Raw genomic sequence first — 18,043 nt, forward strand, 5'->3', positions numbered from 1 at the left:
TTCATCAACTAACTTAGCCTTCGGAGGTGGACTCCCGACCCCCGCGGTCGGGCCACATCTGACACTTTCGTTTTGTAGGTCATCATGAGGAGATCTAATGGCTGAACAGATTTTGGACGCATCAACTACAAATCACTTATTCTCAGCATAAATCCAAGCTCAAACAAAACAAACAAAACAGGAGTATTACTTTAAAAAAAAAAAACCTTACTAAATTATCCTCAAATACATAAATTCATTAGCAAACAAATGAACAATACCAACCTACCAAAAATATAATAAAACCAAAATAAAAAATATTACTACGTTTAGGAACGAATGCTAAATCAACATGAACAAACTACACGTGCATATGCACGTGAGTCATTGCTAGTTACATAAAACCTTGATTAGGAGTTTGTACCAATCAGTATCTCATTTGGGTTACTGTCTTTGTGAGTACCAATTATAGAGTTCTTCTTGTATGTAATAACTGATGTTTTTATCAGCTATGGGACTTCTAACATCAATAGAACTCTTAAAAGTTGACTGTGAAATTTCTAATGGCAGTAGAATTCTTGGAAGTTTGATCAATTACGAAACTTTAACAGCAGTGGAACTCTTGGAAACAATCCTAGCTATGTATGCTTAAGATGAAGTAGCGGTTATGATGTTGATTGAATTTCCAGACCCCGGCCCCAACGAGGCTCCGTCCCTGATGTTACCACCAACGAGAATCGACAACCTATGATATTAGGTTAAACTTAACTAATCCATAAATAATGGAAGAAAAAATATGAATTTTATTGAACAATTCAGATTTAGTTTAACAAATTTGACGATGTTGAGCTAACATATTCACACGTCCGTTCATTTACACTTTTAACCATAATATAATTGAATTTCAAATTATTTTACGCTGGAATGACCTTGCACAGCTGGGACCGAACGTATCTTCTCACCGAATAAATTGAATCAATTCACTTTTCAGCATCACCTTTCCAGTCACTGTTCTACCGCTCTCTCTCTCTTGCAGAAGGGTTTGATGTTCCTCCGTCTAAAACCCTAATCAACTCGACTAAGATATGGGCAAGTTTTCAACTCTCCTTGCGCAACGTAGAATGGAAGCCCTATAAACCCTTAATTCATTGGAGGAAAAACTTCTTTTATGGGAAAATCACTCCCTTCTGCAGCCAGGTTACAAGAATTCGCGAGGCTTACATCAGATAAGCTTAGATATCCTAAGCAGGCAAAACCCACATCCAAAAATATCAAAATTGCCCCAGAAACAGTTAAATCGGGCGAATCCAAGCAATTAAAACTGAAGATGGAGAGCAGTGAGAGACAGAATCGTGTGCCGCTGAAGGAAGTAGTTGCTGATTGTGTGAAGCGGTGGTTTCAAGACACGCTTAAGGAGGCCAAAGCAGGTGATACTGGTATGCAGGTCTTGGTTGGCCAGATGTATTTTAGTGGATATGGAGTTGCCAGAGATGTCCAGAAGGTAACTTTTTCTTTGGGTTTTTGTTGGCGCATTGCTGTTTACGTTTATTTTCTGATTTTGATTGGTTTTGTTTCTGGGAATTTTAATTGCTTGATGGGTTATAGGGAAGAGTTTGGATTTCGAGAGCTTCAAGAAGTCGATCTTCAGTTTGGAAGGTCAGCGATAAACATCCAGGTGGGATGTTTTCCCTCTCTTTCTTGCGCATGAGCTTGATTATTCCTTTCGTTTGGCTCCCCCAAATTATGGTTCTGTTCGATATTTATGTTTCTGGTTTTCACCAGGTTATAATGCAAGCGATTCGGATACAGAGGATGAGTTGAAGGGGGATGCGGATACCAAATAAAATCCCTTTTTTTCCCTTCTTGTTTGAAAAAAATAAAACGGGAAAAGTAAGTAATTCGTTATTGCTTTGAAACTTCATTTACTGCTTTACATTTTTGGACAAAATAATGAGACAGGCACACCTGTATGCTTAACCTCACTTCATTCTTTTTAAGTTCTGTAGTTTTCTGAGAGGAAGCTATTCCTAGAAGGCCAACTCTTTTGCTCTCATCTCAGCAGCATGTAAATTGCTATTCTTTTGAAAGTTTGTGGGTCTTATTGTTCACAGTTTCCTAACCGAACCTACTGATTCTCCATCAGGGTTTATTAGGTCTTGTCTTGAAAACTTTGCTAGAGAAAAGAACGAGAATGAGTATGAAAAGGAAGCTAATAATGTAGTGAGGTTGAATTTGAAGCATATGATAGTTGTATTAATGGGATGGCAAGCATGAGTTAGCATTGACCTACACAACTCCTCACTATTGAGTTTAATGCTTTTTTTTGTCACAGTTGTTGCCTAGCTTAGCCTAACTATTTTGGCTGTTTAACCTGAATGCTTTTCCATTCGTTGGTCTGTTCTCTTAAATGTTTAACAATTGATATTATCTTCAGTTCTCATTACATTGGCCTATGACAATAATTTCAATCTTTAGCCTTTCTTATCTTTTGGATTTTTAATTTGCATTGAGATGCACAACTCCTTACTTTGGCCCTTATTGGCTTTTTTCCCTGGTGTGTTGCTGAGCCATCTGAGATTAACTTTCCTTGTTTAATCCCAATTTCTGATTTTTTTAGTCTAAAAGTTGGTCATCCTTTATGCTATCCTCCCCTTACTCCTCTCCCCCCTCCCTCTTAAATCTATCAAGTCCTTGGCCAGTCCCTTTGTCACCCTTTGCCTCATTCAATCTGGCACCTCCCTCCTGTGGGGGCATTGACACATTAGATGATGAGAATGATGCTGAAACTGTTAAGCCGACTTAAGCCTTTGATTGCGATGGCTGTAGGAGAAGCAACTGTGTCCCCACGGGGCACTACCAAGTCAATTTCAAGCCCTCAAGAAAGAAGAAGAAAAAGAAAAAAGTGAAGAACTAGGGGCCATTGCCTATTGCCTTTGAGCCCCCTCCCTTTTCATTGTTGTTTCTTTTGCTTTTAGCCTAGGTGGCTCTCGTGGAGGCTTTGTCTTATTTTACTTTGGCTGGGGTTGCCTTGCATCCCTTGTACAAACCCCCCCCCCCCCTTCTCTTTCTTTTGGGTGATGAATTTATCCACAAAAGTACATTTGTTTAAAAGCAGAAAACATGTGATGGGGGATGTTAATCATGAAGAGAAATGTTATTTATCCTACCAATTTTAATCTTTGCTTGAAAAAATTCTTCCTGTTCTCTTGCATTTTGCTTTAGGGGAAAAGATAAATCTGCCCACAACTCAAAAGTAGAACATTTTTCTTGGGTTTTGGTAGATGGAAAGTGAGAAAGAGGAAGGGGGAAAAAAAGGAAACAAGAGGGGGGGGGGGTAAGATGAATGCCCAAGGCTTGACTACTTATTTGTTGCAATAGTTAGTTTTTGAATTTCCACTAGAAATAGTTCATTAACTAAAAAGCTTTTACAATTTTAACAAAGCAATGCATTTGGTTGAAAATGGTCATAGGTTCGGATCCTAGTTGGGGAGATTTGATTCATTTTGACTTCATATTAAGGAGCTTGCGTTGACCTAGTAATAGGTGACTTGTTCCTAGTGTTTCTTTTTGTTATAACCAACCCTAATCCCAACCACAACCCAATCGGGGGAAAAAATGTTGATATGAGGAGCAAATTTCCTAGATTGTTATTTGGGAATTCATAGCTCAAGCAGAAACACACAAGTATTAGGTGCCACATATATGTAATAGAAAGTTTACTTTAGAAAGTGTGGTAAAGAAAAGTAGAAAGTCTTGCATGCTTAGCAGGCCCTATCAGGGTTCTTGGTTCACTGCTGTGAACAGATGAGGAAATAGCAACCTTCAAATATCTTTTTTTTTGATAATTAATGTTGAACATTGATCTGGTCACTTTTAGCTTTTCTATATTTTGCCCATAGTTCAAAATTTCGTTGGGTTGCACCCTTGACATTTTGGCAAAATCTTGTTGAAATTTGGGAATTTTTTTTTGCGAGTTTGGTCGCTAGTTCGGGGGGCTATTTGAGGTTATTTTGGGCAGGTTTTTGGTGTTTAGCCTAATTTTAGGCCAATAAACACACTGGGAATGTTGTTTTGGCCTAAAATTTAACCTAAAATGGTGTTTTTTATCAGCACATGCCCAACTATATGCGGGCAAAGCTGGAAGTCTAGAAAATGAATATAAAACAATGTAAATATGCAAATGATGCAAGAGAACAAAGAGATCTTCATTAAATTGCAAGAAAGAAGAGAATTACTAAAATTTATTATATAAGTATACACAAGTAGACAAGTGTAGGCAAGTACATATTAGGGATCCCATTATCTCAATACCAAATATTGTGCCTCGGTGGTTCCATGCCCTGTTAATACTCCATCGTACCATATATCATGTTCTCCCCCAACATATTGATATACTGAACCCATGACATTCCCTGTTGATGGTTGTTGAGATAGTCTTGAATTGTAGCTCTGTAATGATCGTCATCCACCGCCTCAAAAAATTTTGTCTGAGGGAAATGAGAATAGGGCCAAGGAATTTGCTCCTATGGCTTTGGTGGTGCTGGTGGATATGGTGGTACTATAAGTCTATAACCCATCCAAATATGGACTTCGCAGTTGTGTCTGGCCCTCGAGGTAATATGCTCATAATGTCCATCACTATAACCATAGTACAAACTATTCGAAGGGTTACTCGTACCATAATGTCCATAAGCGGGAGGGACACCATAAAGACCATAAGGCCCCATAAGTAAGCTGTGGAGCCTATAGACTCATCTGAGCTCATGGATCCCATCGTGCCTGTCTAGCTGTCTGTTGGATCTGAAGGATGCAAAGGATTCACAAAAGAACCGTACGTTCCATATGATTGCGTGTCATCCTCATGACAATGTCTGTGGTGCTTCCCATTCCCCTTCCCCTTTCGGCTGTAGATTGCATTATGACCACGATGTGCTTCCCTACCATGATCTTGAGCCTGTGTGACATGTGTGAAGTGAGATTCCTTGCTATATCTCTTGGGGGGGGGGGCAGTTGTGTCTCTGATAATAGAACTAGTAAATGCTCTTGAAGTCTTCCTCCACCACCATGACTATTGTCATCATCCTATCACTTTCAGTCTTGTGGCTCATTGTGTCTTTGCCCAGATTGGGAGCGGGAGTGTCATCTATATCATGTAGATTGAGCATCGAAGGCACAAACTCATTAGGTGCCATCATCCAATCCTTATCCACAGTACTGGCTTCCTCCTGTGTATGTGCTTGCCCATCCTGAGATGCCATGAATTCATCCACATCAAACCCCGCAGCTCTAGCAATCCCTGGGTCAAGCCTCCCTTTAGGCTGGTCCAACATTAGTTCACCTCTATCCATCCACCATTGAGCGAGGGGATCTTGGTCCTCTGCCTCAACTTGGAAGATATCAGTGAGGGTCGATGTCCAACAGCCTACCCTCAGCTTGCTCCTTGGCGTGCTGCAACTTAAAACTCATGTTGTATTGGCAAAAGACTAGATCGTTCAGGTGTTGGTTCCCCAATCTGATCCTCTTCTTGAAGAAGATCACGTTGAATGTACTCTAGTTGCTCTCGCATCGAGAGGCGGAACAAGTCTGGGAGGGGATCCTGATCGCTAGTCTCTTGAGGTTCGCTCTACTCTTACCATAAAGAACCCACCACTCAACTGCATCATGTCAAAAACATTAAGTTAATAGTTAAACATATAAGCTATTTATCTGTAAAGTGTAACAATAATAATAATCCATCTAACCTGGATCAACGTCATCTCGTTCCCTCACAGCAAGTTTCGAACTAAAGGACCTAAATCCGTCCCTACACAACTTTATCCACAATCAGTTCTAATGATGGTTAGCTAAATTCTTTCAAAAATCAAATACAAGTCCTAAGTCCGAATTCTTCATTATCTCACCTCATTATTGCAAAATGATTGGACCATCGGGTCTAGCTCCAACTTTGTAATCGCCTTCATCGTGATGTTGAGCAAGTCTGTGTCCAACTTGAAATGTTCGTTGTACTGATATTTGGGGTTGAAATAATAGGTTGCACAATTTGCAAACTCACAATAAGATTTAAGATTGAATGAACTATCAATACCAACAAGGCAACAACCCACGATAATTACATACTAGCCTTATGCAGCGGATGCATAAGATATGTGGTCCATCATTTATCAACGAGATGTTCAAGAAACCCTGGTAACATCTAGGGTTTGCTCTCTGTATGGTACTCTTTATATGTTGAATGGCTGTAGACAGGTAGAGCATAGTGGCCCCCTTAAGGAGGAGTCCAACATATGCAAGACCTTTATGATGGGCTCCATGGTTTGTGAGACAATCCCCACATTTCCCAAAAATCATTAGATGAGATGGTGGCCTGCGCCTCGTGCCCATTCGGGGTCCTGAATTATGACAAACACATTAAGTTAGTATTTAGTACTTGGTGTAATAATTTGTAAAATGAAATAATTGTATACAATTTACTCATCTAACCTAGATCCAACCTAATCAAACCACTCCTGAGATGCAAACATGAATCTCAGGCTCGTCTTCTTTTCTTGTATACTGCTGCGGGTGACAAATTCATCGCAAATCTCGTCTGATCGGGTCGCATCAACTCCCCTTTACATGATCGCCTCATTAGAGCATATATATTATTATAAATGAAATTTGTCACCTATCTAGCCTTCTCCACTATGCTAAAGATAATGTTGATTTTTCCATATGTCCTTTAACATGAGGTCGATACAGTGGGCTACATAGGGTATCCAAAAAGATGATACTGAGGTGAACTCATCAACACTTGACCCGCCTTCTTGAAGTTAAAGCCATTGTTGGTGACGATCTGCACTACATTCTTCAGCCCCACTTCACTCACCACCTCCTTTAGGAGACTAAGGATATATCTGTGGTCTTTCACATGAATGGTAGCATCCATAGATCTCAGTAATACTGTCATTCTATTATAATACACCATGAAGTTGTACTTTTTCGTCAGACCGGTCCATCCATCAGGCATAATGGTGCATCCATAAGTATCCCAAAAGTGTCTCATATCCTTCATATATTTCTGCAACTCCTCATCTTGTGTAAGGTAGTCATCAGCTGCTTAGAGGTGGGGCCAGCATATCTAGGACCTGCTTTTGCAATGGTGTCTATCATATGCTTGTAGTATGGTCCTTGAACTGTGTTTGTTGGAATGGTGTGGAAGAACATCCACTTTGCCACTGCATTTTTAAGCTTGTCCTTTATGTTCTTCCATGCACCTGATATCTTGGGCTCCTTGGCCCCCCCTCCCTGAAACCTTAGGATCTTGCTCTAGGATTGGGTCCTGACGGCATGGATAATCAGATGCTACTGGAGGAGTGACCCTTTGACTCTATGATCTGCTGAGCATGCCATAAATACTGCCCTTCCCCTTGCTCGAGATGCTTTAGCCCCAGATCCAAATGCTCCTGGAGCTCTAGCTCTGGCTCACTGATGTAACCCAGGGTCTGGGTTAAATCTTCAGGATCTTCTTAGGTAAGAACCAGCACAAAACTAGGGTTTCTAGGGTTTTTCGGCTAGGGTAGAACGGGGGTTTTAAGCTTGGTGGTTTTGCAGATCAGAACTGTCTTCTATCGTGGTTCCTTCAACTAGACTAGGATCTAATTGATAGAACTCAATAAAATTCTGATTTCTAGAAAATTCTGAAATTCCTGCAATTTCAAGGAAGAAGATGAGGTGCAGCCTTTTCTGAAACCCAGAAAATAGGGCTGCTTTCGGGAAACTGATGTTAGGAATGACACCTAGAGGCTTCTGCGATTCTAGTGAGGCTAGGATGGGCTGAAACAGAGTAGAGGATAGGGGAATCCTAAAAGGGGTTGGGATTTGGAAGCCGTGGGAGAGAGTGGGAGTGGGGGAAGGTCACGATGGCTAGGGGAAGGGGCTGGAATTACAGAGAACTAAAGCGGAAGGGGACTCTTGGGCTTGTAGGAGGTAGAGGGGCTGCTGGTTTGCTGCCTAAGCAGAGACGGGGGCTGGGAATGGTTGTGCAGGAGAGGAAAGGGGTGGGGGAAGGTCTGTACTTGTATGTTGAGAAGGTTTGCTGGAATTGTTGCTTGATGCTTGAAGAAGAAAAAACTTGAGAATTGCAGAAACAATAGCTTAAAAGCAGCTGCAGGTCATCTCTACGGCTCCCATGACTCTCAGAGTCAATTCTTCAATAAATTTTCATTCGTAAACTCAAAATTGAAAATTGCAATGCAAGAAGAAGCTTCTTGTAGCCTAAAATAAGAGACTTTGACTAGGGTGGGGAATCCTTAATGTATGAGGAACCCAACATTAGACTGCCACCCCTAAAAAGGAGTCAAATACTATAAGATCACAATTCTTAGATTGGAATCTTGTTAGAGCACTTAACTAAATAGCTTCCAAATAAAAACAAACTCTAAAAGATAAGATCCTCTCTTAGATAAGGAATCTTATCCACAATTAACTAACTTAACACAACTTTAAAAGGACTATAACTCTCAAACTACTAACTCAAATAGAAAACAAAAAGTAGATCCATGAACTTTGGATTAAGGGGATTCAGCCGAGACCCATATTGAGCCCCAAAAGAGGGCTTGGAAAATGACCAAGATACCCTTGGGGTATTCTATTGGCTTTAAGTCTTTTTTGGGTCTGGCTTTTGGGCCCAATTTTAGGGGGCCCAACCTTGGTTACGTCACCTGCTCTTGTTGGTGTGATGTCCTACTCTTTGCCATCGCACGCCTCATCTTCCTCTCTTGCTCTCTACCCACATCAACGAGGTTAACATCCTCCTCATAATCAAAATCAACCCTGTATGCTGAAGGTCCCCACATTGCCTCATCTAGTGCTCTGTCCACTCTCCTCTTCTCCTCTTTCTTCTTCGCCTTCCCTTTCTCTGATTCCTTGATTGCCTTCACTTCCTCCACATTGGCCTCTGTTCATGTGGCCACATTGTTGAACTCCCAGTGATGTGTGCCTTGAACTTGTAGATGCCACTTGATCGTAACTGCTTACCACATTGTGTTTTATTTTTGTTTCTGTCAATTGCCATAGAATATTGCCATGCAGGGTCAACCCCTTCCTCGTACTGCTCTTTGTACTTGTCCCTGTGGCTGTCCCTATGCCTGTCCCTGTGGTTGTCCCTGCTGTCCAACTTGTGAACACATTCCCTCTGACTCCCACTAGCAAACATAATCACTGTTGCATATAAAGTGATTGCATAAGTCACTGAACACAAAATAATTTTCCCCAAACAAAGAAACAATCATGTTACCTAGCTAGTAAATTTTCCCGTGTCCATATAATTTTTTCCCAATATAAAATGAATTTTTAAGATCTTTTGGCAAGAAAATTAGCTGTCCATACCAAAACCGGCGATGATACTGCATGGACAACACTTGAAACACACATAGAGAGCTATTCCATAATTTTTTATAATTTTCAAAACCTCTTTCCCCCTTTTCACTTTTTTCCATAATTAATTATATATATATTTTTAAATATTTAAATTATTTTTGAAAATAAAATAATATTTATTGGGTGGAGAAAATATTTAGACTCTATGAGATTGTAGATTGGCCCATGGAGTTCAACATATATTTATTCCATCATCATACTAGATGTATATCATGTATATCTATTGCATTTTCATGTAGGAAAATACAAATTTTCACTTTCGGAAATAAACAAATAAATTATTTTGTGAAAAAATTCGGACACCGTGAGTTTGTAGATTGACCCACGATGTTCAACATATATTTAGGCGAGAGCAATCCAACAACATTCTATCTTGCATTTTGTAAAAATGAAGTTTTGAGAATTGTGGTTACCTCTGAGATGAAAATCTCCAAGATTCAAGTGAAACCTTGCGTGATCGACGAGATGCACGTGTTTGTTGGTGTCAGTCATGCAAGAACAACCCTCATATTTTGAAAGATCAACGCAAAAAAGTGCAAGAATTAAGGGTTTCAAGAGAGAGAAGCTCTAGTTTTCAGAGTTGAAATTTTGCCCAAATGAGGTGAAACTTTGACTCTTGATAGGTATATGTCGGTGATAAATCGCTGATAAATTGGCGAGAAATTGACTTAAAGGCTATATATCTCCCCACGGTCGATATTTTGATCTTTGGGCGACATAGCATCCCTGTTTCAGCGACATTTTATAATGTCGGTTTTGACCTCCAGTTTCGTGTCACCACTTACTGAAACACCGAAATATCGCCAAGTTGCGGCATAGTACGCAGGTATATTTCACCGAGCAGGTTGGTCTTGCTAATCGTGCTTTGTATCGGTTGAGTCTATCATTCCATATTTGTAGTGATTTCACATCATAAATAAATTGGTGGCCTGTAATGTCTTTGCAAATCATTCTATTCATTCAATTCTCCTCCTCTAAACTTTTTAGTATCAGAGCCGAATTCTTTTTGGAGTTATTTCTTTTTACCCCTTCTTTGATCTCTTGTAAAGGTCATCCAATGACAGAGGGTTTACCCTACCAAGGTTGGGCATTTTACCCAAGTATTATGCTGCCTTCTTCATTGTCTACTAGCACCATCATGTTTCTGGTTGGTGCTTACTCCATTAACCTCATCACCCATAAGTGCCTCTAATTGATCCTGCCTTTATCACCAGGAGCCTCTCTTCATTTTTTTTTAAATGCCACTAGGCCTCGGCTAAGTTTCTGACATCTACCTGATGCTGTCTGTTCCTGCCAGGGCTTCGCCCTTCTTATTCCAGCTCCACCAAGCCTCCCTTGGGCTCTATCCCTTAATTCAGGTCTACCTGGTCCTTCTGCCAGGGTCCTCTGCCCCCTGTTTCCAGCCTTCCAGGTTCTGCCTGCAGCCTCTGACCCTTGTTCATTATCTGCCAGACATTCAAGGGCAGCATTGCTGTTTGTGCCTCTGTTTCATATTCTGGAAAATCCAGGCAAAAAATGGCTATATTTTGAGTAGTATTGTGTCAATTCATATTGGTGAATACATTTTGATACATACCTATTTTTTTGATGTTTTAAAAGTTTTCGAATTTTGTGTCCTTATTGTATCAATCAATTTTATGCATAAACAGTATTCGAATTTATATAGTGCATCATCGATATGTTTCTATACTTATTAAGTCATTGGGGGTATTCATTGTATCAGCATACATATTGCATTGTATCGGATCATGTTGGATGGTGCATTTAATGACAGTCAATGCACTTGGCGTTCAGAAAAAAAAAAAACCTGAGACATATAGGTTGGTATTGTATGTGACCAATTGATAGCGAAACGTATTGACCAATACGACATGATATTGACCAATACTTCAAACACTGCGTCCTGCCCCTCTTCTCATTGCCCTTGGGCCCTCTTGTCCTTTCCGTGTCACAGACTGCGACTCCCTTATATAGTTACTCTTGGATCTCTTTCTTCATGTTAGATTTTTTTTCACTGTCCATCGATTAATTAATGCAGTTCTATGCTACTTTCTGTGTATTGACTGCTCTCTACTAGTGTTTTGAGTATTGTTTGGCCCTATTTCTTTATTATCCCCCCCCCCCTTTAAATGCAAGAAAGTTCAATTTTACCTACAGAGGAGTCAAGGTAGTGTGGTTGTCATCTTGGAACCCGTGGCCATAACCCTAATACCCTGTTGAACCACCAAGTTGAATAGAGCTAACTACCTGACTTCTAAGGCTTGTAGGCTCATGATCCATCAGAAGTTGTAATTGGTTGCACTTCCGAAACATGTGAATGTTGTGGCTGCTTATAGCCAGCTGGTGAATGATGAGTGATGCTCATGTCATGTCTTTTTTGCTGAATTCGTTGGAAGCTTGGGACCCACCATCAACCCTGGTCTTGTTCGATTGAACTAGGCTAAGGAGTTCTAGGATGCTGTGAAACTTATATATGCAGTCTGACAATAATGCTCAAGTTTATAGCTTGTGCCAACAAGTTCAAGAAATCACACAAGAGTTATCAATCCCTGTCTAGTACTCCCTGCTGAAACATCGTATGGCAATATTTGGGCTTCTGCCTAGTATCTATTGATCCCACTGACCCACCAAGGTTTTTCACCAAGCATGAGATGGAGCACGTGTATGTTTTCTTTACAGAGTTGAAAACGGAATATGATCAGATTCATGTCCAGGTTCCCTGCCGTAAGAAATGTGATACCAATTGTTATTCGTTCTTACTTGGCCCTTTGTTTCCACTCAGGTTTACTCCATTAACCAGCTGTTCCTGGTAAAGAATCACTTGATTGTGACTATTTAGTTGCATCAGCATAACAATGGTATTTCATTGAAGCATCATGGTCATCCCAAGGAGATGAGGAGGATTTAGTGGGAAACAATGTGGTTCCCCATGACTGATACAATTGGTAGTTCTATTATGGCACCCACTGGATCCTTGTCTTTCAGATTAAATAAAGAGCCAGCAGTCCTTGTTGACATAGGATTTACCTCAAACCTATGGCATGACACTGAGAAAACTTTGCCCTACTTAAAGGAAGTTGGTATGTCCAAGTTAGGTAATCATGTCCATCCAACAATTGGTGGGGCCTTTAGCAGTTATGTGTAAAGGTAAATGTTTTTAATGGTGACCTTACCTTGAACTTGATTCTTGAGGGACTAGGAGGCTCTATTGGTGACACCAAGGCTGCAACCATTAGAGCTCATAATTCTGTTCCACATGATAGGACCAAGCATGTTGATTGACACTTCATCAGAGAAAAGATAAAATATGGCCTGGTGTCTTTATGAAGGACCTATGAGCTTAGTTCTTCCGGCCTGTCATTTCCATGTTGGCCAGAGTTTTCATGGCCTCTAGGTGACTAACTTGTCCAGGAAGAGAACTTTTTTTCTTTCTTTTTCCCACCGGGGGGGGGGCAAGGCAACGGTTAGTGTAGGTGCAATAGGCAGAAAGCATTGGGAACAGTTGCACACCGACCTTTGGGAGATGGTCTGCTCCATATTTCTGGGTGGGTGTCAAGTTCGGGTTAGGAAGGTATTAGGCACCTAGCAACTGCTCGGCCAAACCCAGTAGTAAACCACACTTTGTTGTATATGGTTGTATTATACAGTTGATTAAACTAATTTTTTTGGGAAGATTTTAGTTATGTTTGTCGAATTTAATGAACATAGTTAGGCTAATTAAGATTAAAATTCTAATCCTAATTACTAATGCTAAGTTAGGTAATTATATACATTATGCATCCTTGATAATCTAGTTGGTGTACTATACGTATTTGGAAAACTGGCTCTGTGGTAAAAGGCAAGGTCAAGACAAGGACGAGCCCAAGTTATGAAAATTCTCTTTTAAGGGTAAGAAACTAAGAATATGTTCAAAAGGCACTGAATCACACTTGAACATTGTAAACAATCAAGACATGAATAAACAGTAGTATCAACATGCATTCAAACCAACATGAGTGCATAAAAATTCAAAAAAAGGTTAGATGGTGAAAGTTAGAAATGCCTCTGCTGAGGCACAAATATAAATATGCATCGAAAACTCGTGGAAATGCAAACTAATTGTCAAGACATAGTTACAAAGGCTAAACCATGCAAAGAAATCTACACGAGCCACTCTGGAGATTTAAAAGTTGTTTTGGTCATAGAAATGACCAAAATGCCGGGCAAAATGGGATTTTGATATGTTTCAGTATCTTTCTTTGTTTAGACAAAGAAGTTCGATTTCATAGGCTATGAAAAATAGGATTCTGTCAAGTAATATTCCTGTAATGAATTGTTTACTGACGAGATCCTATAGAGATCTAACAAAGTGTTATCCAAATATTGCATTAGATGTTGTTTCTTTGGTGATTTTTTTCATCTTGAACGAGCTTACCACTGTAACTGAATTCCATTTGATTATCCCGCATTTCCTTGAAGTTGTGTGTTAGAAACTTTCTAATCAAGTTTAAGGACTCTACTTTGCTGTTAACAAAACACCCATGGTTAAGCAACATCTCCACAAAGTGCCATAGAACCCTAATACATATTCTCCCCAACTTTTAGTCAAGGACTGTCTGGCCTCTGACATACCTACTCTGATCTTACACTAATCAAAATCAATTCTAGCCACATGATCTGAATTGTTGTTGGTTCCGCATGGATTTGTCCACAGGGTGTTTTTCGATGTGGATGTTAAACATGTGGCTGTACTGGATGTCCTGACTCATGCCTTTTGGGACATTGCAATTTTTTGAGACAAATCAGCTGTCCCTATTTTGTTTCCAAGTGAATTCTCTTAGTGACGTTGGTAGCTCAAATGATTCTAGTTCAAATTATGGAGTGAGATGAAAGGAGCTCTTACGTTGTCTGTTGTAAAGATGGACCATTTCGGGGATACCTTATATTTCATTGATTTTCAGAAGTAAAAGGTAAATAAAAATATATTTGTAATTAGAATAGAATGTGAGAACTCACTCCTCTATCTCTGTGTTCAGTGTGTCTGTGTGTGTGAGAACTGTGAAGTTGTTCAGGCCAATCTGGGTATCTGCCTGGCTACCCACGCATCTTGACTGAGATACCAATCTTTAACTTATAACGTAGGTAACACATTGTAATTTCCATCTTTACATGGTTCTTTACCAGGATTTAAATCATTCCACAGCTGTTCAGATGTTGCAGGCTAAGATCCTAGTATGGAAATTCTTCGACTTCATATTTTCTCTTTTTCTTACATATTTTAGCTCCTGGGCATCAATATTTATGCAATTTTTTGGTTTGTAATTTCCACGGTTGGCATGATTTGAACAATTATAGATTGCAGTGTGAAGCATCAGTAGTTTGATTTTCCCTAGTTGAATTGCTTTATTATGCTCTAATATGATGGTATTGTCCTCGCGCAGGTCATGACTTTGAGCTTGGGTCGATTTCTGCTTGTACAAGTTGCCCGGAGTAGATCGTTAGTTTGCTTAAATCATTTTTTTCCATGTGTTTCCCAAGCCCCAGTTATATCATACTGTACCCATGGGAGAAAGGGTAAAAATATCTGGAACAGTTTCTCTTAATGAAAAACATGGTGACGGAGGCTGATCCCTTTTCCTGTAGCTATTCCTGAAACTCTTCTCTCAGGGAGGGAGGTGTATTGGAAGAAACTGTTCTGAGATTTTTCTTTTTTGGGGTCAAGAGCAACAATTATGATTTTTTACTGCTTCTTTCTTTCTTTATTTTAATTTAATTAGATTCCGGTGGAAGTGTCGGTTGCGAACTAGCGTTTACCAAAGACATTCTAGACGAGGTTCCTTGATGTATTTTGCTGATTATATTGTGTTGGTAGATAAGACTCAAGTTGAGATTAATACTAAGTTAGAATCATGGTGACTTTGGAATTAAGAGGCTTTAAATTAAATAGAACAAAGATTGAATAACTAGTTTGTAATTTCAGTCGTGATCGAGTAGACAACGTGGTGGTGAAACTTGACGATAAGGAAACTTCTCAGATAAGGTTGTCGATTCGGTACGGTATTGGTAATTCGGTACGGAACGGTATTGAATTTGAAAACCTCATACCGAATTTATATGGTGCAGTACGAAAATGGTACTTTGAAACACGATACATAATGAAAATGGTATTTTGAAAAATGATACGGTATGAAAATGGTAATAAATCGGTATGAAAAAATGGCACAGTTCGGTTTTGTTACCATATGAAAATCGGTATAAAACCTATATGGTATAATTTTGTTCACTACCTTCCACCTCAAATAAGCATTATGGTTTTACTCAACAAATCTTGGAGATATTGATCAACAAATAAGCATTGAGCAAGGAGAACACGATGCCTGGAGCTTGATCATCATTGAAGTTTTCTTCGCCTCAAGGTCAACCAGCAGGAGGGAGATGCCCCCCTAAGCTAGTATAGCTACCTCTTTACTCTGGTCACTTATTAAGTGTCCATTCAAGAGTCAGGACAACACAATCTGGAAATCTCTTAATGGCATTGAAATGGATGTGTCAAAGTATAGTAAGGGGTAAAGCTGGACTTTCAGGGTGCTTGAGAAAGTATTGATATCTCCGGTGGATCTCCACCGACAAAAAGAACTTAAACTTGGTGGATGAACTTTCACTTCTGATGTGGTGGGGATGTTAATCACTTGCAGTCATAGACTCATTTATAATTGGATGCAATTACATAACATTTCAATCAGCAATGTCACATCCATCCAACCAATACCCTATCTAGAATACCCAAGTGTGTGATCCACAGCCTTGAAGATCAAGTTTAGGGCAATCATATCCCACATAGCACAATAATATAATCAAAAGCAAGAACAAATCACTGTATTCAAGTAATATTAAATAATCTCAGAAAGATCACAAAAGAATATTAGAGTGCGGATAACAAGATACCAATCAAAAGATAACTGTAGAGTATAGCAGAAATATATTCTACAAACAAACGCGGAAGGTAGATCGAAAATCTAAAGCAATGTCTAAAGCTATTACAATAAAAATAAAAGTCTTGAAGAACAAGAGTAAACTAGTCAAAATCTTCCGTTGGATCTTCTTCTTCTTCACCTTAGGGTTGTGCTTTTGCAACTTCGGGACGGCTAGCTCATGATCCCATCGGCAAATAAGACGATGCAGGTTACCATCAATAGGAGTCGTTAGTGTAGTCCAAACCTGTGTGTTGGTCACCCCATTGGTCATGATCTTATCTGTTGATTTTCGAACCTGTAACATGTAAGGAAGGGTCCTTCGTACCGAAAAACGGGTTCTCTTCCGTTCGTGCAAAAGCATCTAAAAACATATTCCCTGAAAGGTAAGCTCAAAAGAACTTAGCAAGTAGTTCAAACACATTAAACATCTTCACACAATCCATCGCAAACATAAATGCAATGATATGAGACAATGAATGTAAGTATGTTTCTAACTCTATATATGCTGGTTTCTATTGGCAGACATGCTTTAAGTCATAACACCATACTCCTCTGGGTAGGTCTCAAATCACTCTCCCTCAACCTTCCCGATATCTTGGGTTCTCCGTTGGTAATTGGGTCCTGCATCCTTCCCAAACATTCCATGGCTGGGGTTTAGGTCACTACTCTCTTCCATCACTATTGGCCTGAGTATTGGTGCATGTTCAATGTTAATATTAGCCCAATGCAAGTCATCTACTACTGAGTCACATCTACTTAGGGTTAGATACGTCCATTCCTTGCTTCCCGTGATCCTTTCCGGTATCCTTCCCTCTAGAGTCACCGTCTCCTTCCCGACTACGTAGACTCTTAAACGGGAAGCTCTCATGTCCTCTCACGGGTTGGTTACCGGTCTTGAGTGCCCATGAACCAAACTCTATTACTACAACCTTACCAATGAATGACCCCTACAATGTGATTCATGTCCTCTCACGAGTTGGTTACTAGTCTTGAGCGCCCACAAATCCCCATTGCTGCCATGGGTCACTTGGTCTCAATTCCCCTTCCGATAGGGTCAGATATGACAAGGGTTTCCCTAGACAAACACTTCTAGACCACGCCTAGGTATGTCAACCAGTAGTCAGGGAAAGCGCCAAAGGGCACCATAGGAAAGCGTCCTATACCACCTCCACTGGTGTCAAAGACAGAAATGCCAAAAGAGCATTCCCTATTCCACAACTACAACCTATGCATTCACATCATATTATGATTCCATACATCACACAATCAAGTCAATATCACATTCACATCATTCATGATCCATTCGAGTATGTAAATCATAATATGAATATGCTTACTGTAATTACAGAAGTAATGTAATGTAAAGAAAGTAAAACAAAAGTATCTAAATCATGCATTCAAGACAATGCATATAAATATGCATATTGTGAGTGAATGTACTCACCTCGAATTTTGAATCTATAACCTTCAAGTGAGAGATTAGAGAACAAATCCAAAATCACCTAAACAAGCTTAAACACATATAGACCATAAGAAACAAAGTCAAAAAATCGGAGTCGAAATGAAGACAAAACAGGGAAAAGTTGTTGTCAGCAACTCCTTTGGTCGATGGTCCTTTGGTTGATGCATCGACCAAGCAAACAGTGTACGGACAAAATCTCCAATTTTTTTTTTCGGAAACTCGCTAAAACACA

The 18,043-nt window shown here is 39.7% G+C and overlaps 1 protein-coding gene across 1 annotated transcript; it reads left to right on the top strand.

Annotated features, from left to right (window-relative positions):
* Positions 1-936: 936 nt before the first annotated feature.
* Positions 937-15,500, top strand: LOC149022469 (uncharacterized). Its single transcript, XM_089150549.1, has 4 exons — positions 937-1,480; positions 1,585-1,654; positions 1,762-1,869; positions 14,817-15,500. The coding sequence occupies exons 1-3, from the start codon at positions 1,148-1,150 to the stop codon at positions 1,821-1,823; spliced, it is 465 nt and encodes a 154-aa protein (XP_089006675.1). The 5' UTR covers positions 937-1,147; the 3' UTR covers positions 1,824-1,869; positions 14,817-15,500.
* Positions 15,501-18,043: the final 2,543 nt, after the last annotated feature.

The sequence above is a fragment of the Hakea prostrata genome, chromosome 3, assembly GCF_041222555.1.
Source record: "Hakea prostrata isolate BN-2017 chromosome 3, UWA_Hpros_2, whole genome shotgun sequence".
Taxonomy (NCBI): Eukaryota; Viridiplantae; Streptophyta; class Magnoliopsida; order Proteales; family Proteaceae; genus Hakea; species Hakea prostrata.